Here is a 12,647-nt window from a genome sequence, read left to right as displayed (position 1 = left end):
CTAAGAAATAAGTCACCTGGTAGTTCTCTGCCAAGTGGTTCCACTGCTGCCAGCATTAAGTCTGAGTATGATTCGGTACGCTATAACACTTTTAATTGCCAGGAAATTACTTGTCTTTAACAGTTTTGGTTCAATATACTTACCTGTTCATCAAAAATTGGCTTTTATTTATTTATTTATTTATTTTAAGTAATTTTCAGGAGTGTGTACTCATTTTTGCAACACAAAATCGTATTTTTGCTGAATTATAAAATGGTTGTTGGTGCCAGACGGGCTGGTCTGAGTATTTCAAAACTGCTGATCTACTGGGATTTTCACGCACAACAATCTCTAGGGTTTTCAGAGAATTGTCTGAAAAAGAGAAAATATCCAGTTGTTTGGACGAATATTCCTTGTTGATGTCAGAGGTCAGAGGAGAATGGGCAGACTGGTTAGAGATGATAGAAAGGCAACAGTAACTTGAATAACCACTCGTTACAACCAAGGTATGCAGAATACCATCTCAGAACGCACAACACGTCAAACCCTGAAGCAGATGGGCTACAGCAGCAGAAGACCACACCGGGTGCCGCTCCAGCCAGCTAAGAATAGGAAACGAAGGCTATAATTCGCACAGGCTCACCAAAATTGGACAATAAAAGATGGGAAAAACGTTGCCTGGTATCATGAGTCTCTATTTCTGCTGCGACATTCAGATGGTAGGGTCAGAATTTAGCGTAAAGAACATGAAAGCATGGATCTATCCTGCCTTGTTTCAATGGTTCAGGCTGGTGGTGGTGGTTTAATGGTGTGGGGGATATTTTATTGGCACACTTTGGGCCCCTTAGTACCAATTGAGCATAGTTTAAACACCACAGTATTGTTGCTGACCATGTCCATCCCTTTATGACTACAGTGTACCCATCTTCTGATGGCTACTTCCAGCAGGATAATGCACCATGTCACAAAGCTCAAATCATCTCAGACTGGTTTCTTGAACATGAAAATGAGTACACTTTACTCAAATGGCCTCCACAGTCACCAGATCTCAATCCAATAGAGCACCTTTGGGATGCGGTGGAATGGGAGATCCGCATCATGGATGTGGAGCCAACAAATCTGCAGCAACTGCGTGATGCTATCATGTAAATATGGACCAAAATCTCTGAGGAATGTTTCCAACACCTTGTTGAATCTATGCCACGAAGAATTAATGCAGTTCTGAAGACAAAAGGTTCTTCCAATCTGGTACTAGCAAGGTGTACCTAATAAAGTTGCCAGTGAGTGTATATGGTGGCAGGGTAGTCTACCCCTAGCCATCAAGGGAATTGATTGTGTTTGTGTTATTGGACTGAGTTTTTGGAGAAGGTCTTTCAAGGACATTTTAAGATGGAGAAAAAGAAGAGGGAAAAAAACATAAAAGGGAAAACCAAGTTTTCAATTGTTTTAAAGAGTTATTAATGTTTCTAATGTCTATGTTGATTTAAGGTGTTACAAGTCTAATAATCGGTTGGGCAAAGATGTTTATTAAGTGATGTTCATGCTAAGTCGATAATAATAATTGGAATGAAGGTATGCTGTATTGGAAAGTATGCATACTTATATATTGCTTGGTTTTGTGTTGAGAGTTTTGAGATGTGATAAATTTAGATGAATAAGCATATATTTCTAAGAAAAGGAGGGATGTAGGGTAGTGACAAGTAGGGGGAGCTAGAGGAAAGAGAGAGCAAAGAATAGGTGTATGGGAAGACTAATAAAGGAAGTGTGTTCACGTAGTGTGCGTCTGCAAAATTTGTATATCTGATAAGATAAACATTACAATTGGTAAATATGATCAAAGAAGGCTCTGAAAATAAACCTGCATTATTAATACTTTTGATCTTTTATTTAAAAAAATCACAAAAATCTAACCTTTCATTGAACTAAAACAATTGAAAATGGGGGAGAATCTCATTATGAAATGTGTTTCTCAAATACACGTTGGACACAATTAATTATAGAAGTATATAATTCCTTCCGCTACTGCGACGTCACTTGCATTCGACACGAATCATGTGCGTTGCCAATGGAGACAAGACACTGTGGTGGTTAAACGATTCAAACTTATTTAGTACAATAAATTTTACTTTACTTACTTACTTTTGTCATTTAGCAGACGCTTTTGTCCAAAGCGACTTACAAATAAGAAAAGGTAACTAAAACTAAAAGTTACAACTCTATAAATACTATATACCCACATATTTAAGAAAATAAAGAAATTTAAATAAAATGGACACATGCATATAACAACATTTCAAGAATAAATATATAAATAAATAAACTAAAATAAAAAGCGATACTTCTATCCCTTGCCGGTGTCCCTGCCCAGTGGAGTCGCACGGTAGAGTTGATGGTCTTTACACTCTTTACTTTTTACTTTTGTCATTTAGCAGACGCTTTTGTCCAAAGCGACTTACAAATAAGAAAAAGTAACTAAAACTAAAAGTTACAACTCTATAAATACTATATACCCACATATTTAAGAAATTAAATAAAATTGACACATGCATATAGTGTTACGAGCGCTTCCTCTGTCTGACTGCCTCTTCAAGATGAATCGCTTTTTGTATTCCCCAATTGTAAGTCGCTTTGGATAAAAGCGTCTGCCAAATGACTAAATGTAAATGTAAATGTAATGTTCTATCCCCTGCCCAGTGGAGTCGCACGGTAGAATTGATGGTCTTTACACTCTTCGGTCTTCACACTAGGAGGGCTTCACACGACGACTGCCGCGAATAACGAACCGGGTCCTGCAACTCATCTGAAAGAGAAAAAGACAAGACCTGCAAATCCGTGGCTATAGAACAGCAGATTATGAATGGAGTGCGCAAAGTTTCTCGTTAAACATTTTCCTCCCGTAGGAAACCATAAACACTTAATATGGCTTAATATGGTTCTCACGTCTGGAGTGTTTATTGAACCAATCAGATTAGAGTAAAATCGAGAGACAGCAAGAACCTCATTTGATTGGCTGTAACAAAGACTATTGAAATACAAAGACAGTTCACTCCTATACTTATTAATGGGAGAAATTGCAATGTGCAAAATGGTGGGATAGTCCCGCCTACTAAATGAAGGAGAAACAAAATATTCCTTGGGTCATGCCCAGAAAATAGATACCCATTTTGCCATAGTCGGTTGAAATTCCTGTCCGCCATTTTTATTTGTTGAAAACCTTTTTTAACTACTTCTCGACCGTTGGTCCGATTTTCACCAAAATCGAGTCAGATCATCTTCAGACTTTGCTGACAAAAGTTATGGATTTTATGGATTTCATGTTTAAACAAAATTGTTCTTGTATTGCGCCACAACAAATTTTAGGCATGATGCCATATTGCATCTGAGGCTGTCTCTCTGCAAAGCTTTGACATATTGACACCAAACTTTGTGTGTGCCATTATCACCTCACACAGAAAATACCACATCGATTTGATAACAGGGCCACCTACTGGTCGACAGTGATAAGCCATTGAAGCATATTACTAGTAGTTGTATTTATGATTTTTCAGCCATTTTGGCTAAAATCACCTTAAACTGGCTTCAATTACTCATGCTACAGTTGGTCTGATGCTTGCTTGTTGTGCTTGGCCCCTTAATTGCTGCTTGTAGCTGTATTTTATTATTTTACTTGGTTACACTTTATTTTGATAGTCCACTTTAGACATTCTACAAACTATAAGTAACTTTGAGAGTTAGTAAACATGTAGTTGCAAATTAATGAGAATTAGTTGACATGTAGTTACAGAGCAGAATGGTAGGGTAGGGTAGGTTTAGGGTTAGTAGAATAAGTTGACACACTCATGCAAAGTTTCTCATAGTCAGTATGTTGTATGTTGTGGACCCATCAAAATAAAGTGTTAGAAGATATTAAGCAAACAGTCTACTAATACTCTAATGACTGCCAGTTGACATGTAGTTGCAAAGTTACTTACTGTTAGTAGAATGTCTAAAGTGGGCTATCGAAATAAAGTGTTACCCTAAAAAGAGGATTTAAACTTCAAGTACAAAGTCAATTCACCAATTTTGTCTTTTAGTTTGCACACTGAACTTATGTTTGAACTCTTAATTTTGAACTCTCAAAGTGCCCCAGATAAATAAATTTCACTTTAAAATGTACAAAAATTTCTTCCAGGGCTGCATGCCCCAGGACCCCCCTAGATGGGATCGGGGTCCACCTACCATAGTCTTAGTTCTTGGTTGTCTGCTTCAAGACATTGCTGCTGCATATAGAGTATAATACAGAGACGTATCTATATGAATTTCTTGATGAGTAATCCTGCTAAAGATAACACACTGCATCAGGAAACGTGCAAACCTTAAATGTATATTTAGATGTACTTTAGTATATTCTATAGCAAGAAATAGAAAGGAAACGGTAGTAAACGTGAATGGAAACACAAATGACACGCTAACATGCTGCGGTAGCGATTAAGATTAAAAGTGAACGATCAAATTAGTCAAATTAGTTTGATAGATAATATCAGAAAATATGGTGAGAATTGTTATATTTTATCACTTTAAACAACAGAGTGATAGGTAGATAACCGAAAAACAGAGCTATAAATGCAAACCACTCCAACAAACGCAAACCACTAACATTAAGTCACTGAAATAAGGCCATAAAACACATACAGAACATTTGTTCACAAGACTTTTGAGAATTAGATGCGGTAGACTAGAGTTTTTGCTAAAAAATTATGTGAAAATCATCCTCACTCATTCACAGAAAGCAATATATTTCTTTTACTTTTGTAAGATAGGGGAAAGTCGTGGCCTAATGGTTAGAGAGTCGGACTTGTAATCCAAAGGTTGCGGGTTCGAGTCTCGGGCCGGCAGGGATTGTAGGTGGGAGGAGTGAATGTCCAGCGCTCTCTCCGCCCTCAATACCATGACTGAGGTGCCCTTGAGCAAGGCACCGAACCCCCAACTGCTCCCCGGGCGCTGCAGCATAAAATGGCTGCCCACTGCTCCGGGTGTGTGTTCACGGTGTGTGTGTGTTCACTGCTGTGTGTGTGCACGTTGGATGGGTTAAATGCAGAGCACGAATTCCGAGTATGGGTCACCATACTTGGCTGAATGTCACTTCACTTCACTTCAGATGTGTTTTGTGTTAGAAAGGCCATATGCAAGGGAGTAACAATACCCATGAATATTTAGTGATTCACACCTGAGAGACAAAGGGCCCTCCCCTAATGGGCCATCAGTGTGACTTAGAGGGAGGTAAGAAAGAATGGGAGGAGAGTAAAATAATGGGGGTTTTGATTATTTGTATTTTATTTACAACACAATATAATCAAAATAGGGCTGCCCCTAAAAGTCAATAAACCATTAGTCGACGAGAAGAGCTTGGTTGACCAAAATTGTATTAGTCCCTTAGTCGCAGAAAAGAAAAATAGAAAAAATCTTCACGATGAACTCACCCAGTCCATGATGGATCATTAACGGTGGGTCTTTGTGTTAATACAGTGCATCGAGCAGGACATCCAAATGCTCGCCTATCATTTATTGACCTCAAATCTGTTTTATAATCTGAAATATGTTAGTAGCAGCAATTTATATGGCCGCTCAATCTAATGTTAACCTAGAAAAATGTGGGCTGAACAGTAGAGCACTCACTGTTAGACAGATGGAGCAATCACTTTCTCTTAAAATACTACCATGTTTTTCCTCATACAGATATGAGTAATTCATCTTTTAAATCTGTAAAGACTCTACGTTTATTTGTGTTACCTTTGTAAAATGTTGAAAGCGGAAATGTGTGACGTTTAAATTTTCAAATTACATGAGCCAATATTTTATTCACAATAGAACATAGATAACATAACAAATGTTTAAATGGAGAAAGTTTCCACTTATGCACAAAATAAGCTCATTTCAAATTTCATTAGGTCTACAGGTCTCAAAATAGCTGGGACTGGGGCATGTTTACCATGGTGTAGCGTCTCCTCTTCTTTTCAAAACAGTTTGAAGACATCTGGGCATCAAGGTTATGAGTTTCTGGAGTTTTGGTGTTGGAATTTGGTCCCATTCTTGCCTGATATAGGTTTCCAGCTGTTTAAGAGTTTGTGGTCATCTTTGACGTATTTTTTGTTTAATGATGCACCAAAAGTTCTCTGTAGGTGAAAGATCTGGACTGCAGGCAGGCCAATTCAGCACCCGGACTCTTCTACTACGAAGCCATGCTGCTGTAATAGCTGCAGTATGTGGTTTTGCTTTGTCCTGGAAGGGAGTATATGTTGCTCTAAAAGCTTTATATATCTTTCAGCATTCATAGTACCTTCCAAAACATGCAAGCTGCCCATACTGTATGCACTTATTTATTTATTATTTATTTATTAATTTATTTAATAGGGACCATGCATATTCATGAACATTGTTGTATAAAAATTCACCATGTAAATATGCCAGAATTAGTAACAATAACTACTTTTCATCTGCAGTCCCTAGGCAGGTAACATAAAAACAGCCAACAATAATACAACATTCATTCACTATAAATGAAAAAATACACATAATGATAACATACATTAACAACAAACAAGCAAAACAAAAATACATAATGGAAAAGACATTATTCATCCACCTCTATACTGCATTCAATTTAACAGTGAAATTGTATATAAATGCGTGACAGTTAAAAATAAATACATCTCTGATTTTCTAGAAGCCACTGTTTTAAGTGAATTTTAAAGGTGTTGGGACTAGGACACTCTCTTATTGGGAGGGGCAAACTATTCCAGAGTTTACCACCTATTATCGACAATACGTTTTGTCCAAAAGTGGTACATCTAAATGGTATCACACAGTCCCCATTTACAGAGGCCCGTGTACTACCTCTGCTTTCAAGTCTTTGGAAAAAGCCATGCAGCGGAGGGGGAGCAAAATTATGTAACACTTTATATACCAAACAAGCATACTTGAGACGTTTGAAATTGTCAAAGCTTAAAAATTTGTCTCTCTAAGATATCACAATGATGGAATGACAATGGCTTTTTATCAAAAGTTTGTATGGCTTTCTTAAATAAAGATTCAATACTTTTAAGAATAGTTGTGCTAGTTAATGACCAATTTATAAAACAATACTCAATATGTGAAAAGGTCATAGTATATAAGAACAACTTGGCAGCTTTGGTGTCAAGAAACGGTCTAACTTGTTTAAAATTCTGTAAATTGAATTTAACTTTATTTGCCACCTTTTTCACATGACGTTTAAATGTTAGGGTGGAGTCATATGTGACTCCTAGATACTTAAATTCATTAACAATATCAAGCTCCTGTCCCCTAAGGAACACATTAGAATGTGACACCTTCAAATTTTGTTTGGTAAACACCATACAGATTGTTTTTTTGGTATTTAGATAGAGACACGACTTAGTAAGCCAGTCATCAATGTGAGCCATTGCAGATGCAAGTGTGGATGCTATCTCATGATAGTTCTTAGCATATGTAAAGATTACAGCATCATCTGCATACATCTGAACATAAACATTTTTACATGCCTCTGGCAGATCATTTATATACAGTGTAAATTAGTAATTGTACCAAGTATGGAGCCTTGGGGGACCCCTACTGGACATTCACAGAATGGGGACTTTGAATCATTAATACGAACACATTGCTTTCTGCTGGACAGATATGATTTTATCCAGTTGAGAGCTTGTTCAGAGAAATTGAAATATGTTAATTTAAAAGAACTTCGTGATTAACAGTATCAAAAGCTCGCTTTAGGTCTAGAAAGACAGCTCCAACATAAGAACTCGTATCTAGGTAGCCTTTAACCTTTTCCAAAAACAAACAGTTAGCTGTTTCTGTTGAGTGATGGGCCCTGAACCCAAATTGCATAGGGTGAAATTAATTATTGCTTTTATTAAGATGTTGAATCAATAATTTAGCCACCCATTTTTCAACTATTTTAGAAACAACAGGCAAAATACTGATTGGCTTATAATTGGCCATATATGATCTATCACCTGATTTAAAAATGGGTGTAACCAGGGCTATCTTCCATGCTGATGGCACAATGGTTGTCTTAAGGACTGATTAATCAGATATGTAATGGGCTGTAAGAGGGTCTCTTTGTGCCTTTTTAAAAAATTAGTATCGAGGCCATAGATATCCATGGCCTTAGAATTTTTTAAGCCACTGATGTATTTGCTACTTCTATTTCAGTTATTTCTTGTAGGTGGAAAATCGGCTGTGCACAATTAATGGAGCAAATAGAACAGCTAGGTGAATTAAAAAAATTAGTTATTTCATAAGCAGAGTCTAAAAAGAAGATGTTTAATTCTGTAGATATATTGATCGGATTTGTAACCAATTCATTATTAATTTTCAACTCTAAATATTTATTGTTATAATTCTGTTTTCTGCCAATCAGCTTATTGATGGTTTGCCATATCTTCTTCCCATTTCCTCTTGCCTCTTCAATAGTATCAATGAAAAATGTGGCTTTAGCTTGTCTTAGCCTTTGTATTACTTTATTTCTTAGTGAGGTAAATTTTTGTCGGTCTGTTGTAAGACACTCTTCATTTAGCCAGGGCATTGTATCCCTGCTTTTTTTTTGGCTCCGCTTTCTGAGGTAGGTTTTAACTTTCTTAATCGTTGATGTAAATTGGTCACAGTCACTCTCCACATCACCTTTAGAGAGGACCCCATTCCATTCAATCTCTCTTAGTGCTACCCCAAGGTTTTCCTGTTGACTAATTGGGACTAATTCATAATATTTACATATTGGTGTGGCTGAGGAATTCAAACAATGTTTTTTTAGCTTCCTGGAAAAATGAATGATATTGTGATCTGACAGCCCTGTCACTAGATTATAGGTTTTAGTAATCCTTTCCGGTCTATTTGTGAATAATAAATCTATTTTAGTTTCAGACCGATTAGTTATTCTTGTAGGTTGTTCAATTAACTGTGTAAGATAAAAAAAATCTGTACTTATGCACCCCCATACCATCAGAGATGCTGGCTTTTGAACTGAACGCTGATAACACGCTGGAAGGTCTCCCGCCTCTTTAGTTCGTGATTTCCAACGAGAATGTCAAATTTGGACTCGTCTGACCATAGAACACTTTTCCACTTTGAAACATGGACCATGTTCACATATGGCTTCCTTTTTGCATGATAGAGCATCTGCAGATGGTACGGCGGATTGTGTTTACCGACTGTGATTTCTGGAAATATTCCTGTGCCCATTTAGTAATTTCAATGACAGAATCATGCTGATGAGGGATGCAGTGTCGTCTGAAGGCCCGAAGACCAAGGGCATCCAACAAAAGGTCTTTGGCCTTGTCCCTTACGCACAGAGATTTCTACAGTTTCTCTCTTAATCTTTTGATGATGTTATGCACTGTACATGATAAGATTTTAGAGCCTTTGCAATTTGACACATCCCACAATATTTTTATACACTCTTTCTCTCTCTTGGAGAGCCTCTGCCTACTTCTGAGAGACTCTGCCTCTCTAAGACATCCCTTTTATAGCTAATCATGTTACAGACCTGATGTCAATTAACTTAATTAGTTGCTAGATGTTCTCCTAGAATGTATTGCTTTTTCAACCCTTTGTTGCCCCTTGCCAACTTTTTTGAGACCTGTAGCAGGCATCAAATTTGAAATGAGCTAATTTAGTGGATAAAAGTGTAAAATTTCTCCATTTAATAATTTATGTTCTCTATGTTCTATTGTGAATAAAATATTGGCTCATGTGATTTGAAAGTCTTTGTTTTCATTTTATTCAAAGTTAAAAAATGTCCTGACATTTCCAAAATTCGGTTGTATCAGCAAGCAATGTAAAATGTTTTAAGAGTGAGTTACATATTTTCTTATTTCTGTCTCAGCTTGGTCTCCACAAATTTTGCAGCCTCTGCTTGGACAGTGAAGGTCTTGAACTGTCCGTTGTTCTGAATATGGAGCTTTGCTGGGACGCAGAGACTGTGTGTCACCTCTAATTTTCTAATTTCAAGCAAATCACTTCATTGAACACCCACCACTGTTCCATTACCTCTGCAGTATAATCCAGAAAAGTATATAACTTTTGTACAAGCTGCGGTCTTGGAGAAATCGTAGAATTAATTCCTTTATTTATTTATTTTTTATTTATTTTTTTTAAAGATTGTGCGATGATCATGCAGGGCATCTGTCTCTCTTGCGGCCTTGGTCTGAGAGTGCAGTGAGCACAGTCAATAACCAGTGGTCCCTGAAAATGAGTCTCTCCCAGTAGTTTAGGTATCGGCGCGTTGACAAATTCAGTCAATCTCCTCTCCCTCTGGGACACCACTGCATTTTATGTTCATATGTTCACATAAAATATCACATCACGATCACCCTTCTAAGTCACTGAACTTCACTCTTCATGCTTTATTCATCTGTTGCAAGTCAGTCAGAGCCACCTCCAGTAAGCGGCCCTCGTGATCCTGTGTCTGACTCTTAACAGTCTCCACTAACTCCGCAAATTCCACAACCATGTGTGTAGAGACTGAAAGTCGCCCTCAAACTTCTCTTTTATGGTTGCAAAAATCTTGACACACCTATGGCAATTCACCATTGCCACTGGCATAACTATTAGCTTTTTCACTGCTAGCCGATGGCTAAAGTCCAGTGCTTTCTAAGGCTAAGAATTTTAGTTTTTGGATGCATTATCCATTAAAGTGCACCATGACCTCATTCAGAAAAAAAAAGTATTTTCATAAAATAGTTATTTGTAATTATAACTATTTTATAGTTATTTACGTAATAACGTATTTGGAGAGCGTATGTAAGTTACAGATATCTTTTTAGAGATTCTTTACAAGTGGAGAGAAGAACTGCACAGGACTTCACTGGATTTAAGACTGCTGATGTTATCTTGCTGCGATCAGTATTTTAATTTCATTTTGATCCCATTTTGTATTCTATTTATTCTTCTCTTCCTTCTCAGATTACCATAGAGGACAGTGACTCAGATGAGAATGTCACATTTTTAAAATGCCCCAAACCAAAACAAAAGTAAGTTGAAAAGCATAAAGGTGGAAAATACATCTTAATTTGTTTTGGATAGTTTTGCATTCCTGGATTAATTTAACCACAGAGTGCTTTAGACTGAAAAGCTTTTTTTTTTCTTTTCTTTTTTTTAAAAAGGAACTAAATCTGTTGCCCATGCCTTCCTTGTTTAACCAATAGGCTGACTTCATTAAGTGCCAGTAAGAGGGGCTCCCAGAGCCAGAGCCAGTCTTTTAAAGGAGTATGCTTTGATGATGAAGATGAGGTAGGAATAATATCCGCTCCTTTTTCTTTTGGATTTGTTCACAAATTGATTTTTACATTCACTTCTCCCTACAGGATGAGTTTGATCCATTCAAGGGGTCAAGACCGCACCGCAGATAAGGAAAGAAACCCAATTGCTTGTCTACTTCTAGTTTTTGCAGAGATTTGAGTAAACTAGCTTGTTCAAGGTTAACTTGCCTACAGTTGTTTTAAAAACTGTTAGATGTTGAACATTGTTGTCTTTTATGCTTGCCTTTTATTATCCCAGGACATGCTTCCATGTGCGTTTATCAAAGCAAAACTGTGTTTATGTCTGTTCCAAGCCAATAAAAACCATAAGCCGTCACTTTCACTTTCTTAGGTGTACATTCATAGGAAAATGTTATTACTACAAGGCAAAATATTGTATTTGACAATTCAGGCAAGAATAATTTTATTAGTTTGTTGTTTTAACAAGTTCACTCAACAAATGTATGTTACAGCAAAATACTGCTACAACCATCACCCCAGACACACAATATAGTTTAATCTGGTTACTGAAGTTTTCCACATCTCAGTATGCCATAGAAATGAGTAAGATGATCCAGCCTTCAGCTAACATAGGACACAGAACCACTAGGACTATGGATAATCAGTTGACGTCATTTCTACAGGTTCTACTAACAGTATAGATAATTGTAGCATCTTCTGAACAAGGTGTACTCGCATCACATGTTGATTTTTGGTTCACATGTCACTTAAGGTGCAGTTATGAGTACATCAGATTACCACTACCCCCTCTCTTAGTTTGGGGCACCAGTCGAGTACTTTTACCTTGTCAGCATGAGAACACTTCCAATAGGGGGCTCTTTGGAATTAACAAACTGGAGAAAGTTGGTCAACTGATTTATCTGAAAAATTGGTTCGATATTGTTAACTTGTAGAGCCTCATACTGTACTATCAACATAAGGAAGTCAAGTGTAATTAAAATAAATGTTTTTAACAAACATAAACAAGAGTAATCAACAACTACTAAATGAATGACAATCACTTGCATTGTATGCATCTTGTGCACTAAGTTGGGTGTTACTATGGCTAAAAGTTGCATTATCTTTTGGAAAAACTGATAAACTGTTGGTTCTTTGAAGTTATGAAATTGAAGAACCATATTTTGCATCAAACAAATAAATCAAAGATTATTTGTTGTTAACCGACATGTAATGTAATATCTAACATAAATAAAAAACAAATAAAAAAAACGTACTAATTATATGCAATCAGATTGTTTAGATGTTTGTGCTGGGAAACAATGCAGTGAGGAAAGAAGCTGAAATCCATTTCAACACCCTTGAATTGATCTCCTGGAGCATCAAAGTGAAAATAATTTCATTTCCGCGTTTCAGATT

General features: G+C 36.8%; 1 protein-coding gene across 5 annotated transcripts in view; it reads left to right on the top strand.

Moving 5' to 3' along the window:
- The window catches only part of mre11a (MRE11 homolog A, double strand break repair nuclease), a 126,351-nt gene extending 114,745 nt beyond the window's left edge, over positions 1-11,606 (top strand). For all 5 annotated transcript variants that reach the window (XM_079388046.1, XM_079388048.1, XM_079388047.1 and 2 more), the window contains exons 18-20: positions 10,936-11,003; positions 11,178-11,262; positions 11,337-11,606. In XM_079388046.1, the coding sequence (XP_079244172.1) occupies positions 10,936-11,003; positions 11,178-11,262; positions 11,337-11,381 (198 nt within the window). In that variant the 3' untranslated portion in view covers positions 11,382-11,606. The remainder of the gene's footprint in view (positions 1-10,935; positions 11,004-11,177; positions 11,263-11,336) is intronic.
- The last annotated feature ends 1,041 nt before the right edge of the window (positions 11,607-12,647 follow it).

The sequence above is a fragment of the Barbus barbus genome (genome assembly GCF_936440315.1).
Source record: "Barbus barbus genome assembly, chromosome: 31".
Lineage (NCBI taxonomy): Eukaryota > Metazoa > Chordata > Actinopteri > Cypriniformes > Cyprinidae > Barbus > Barbus barbus.
The sequence above is the reverse complement of the archived record's forward strand: the minus strand, read 5'-3'. Positions and strand labels throughout refer to the sequence as shown.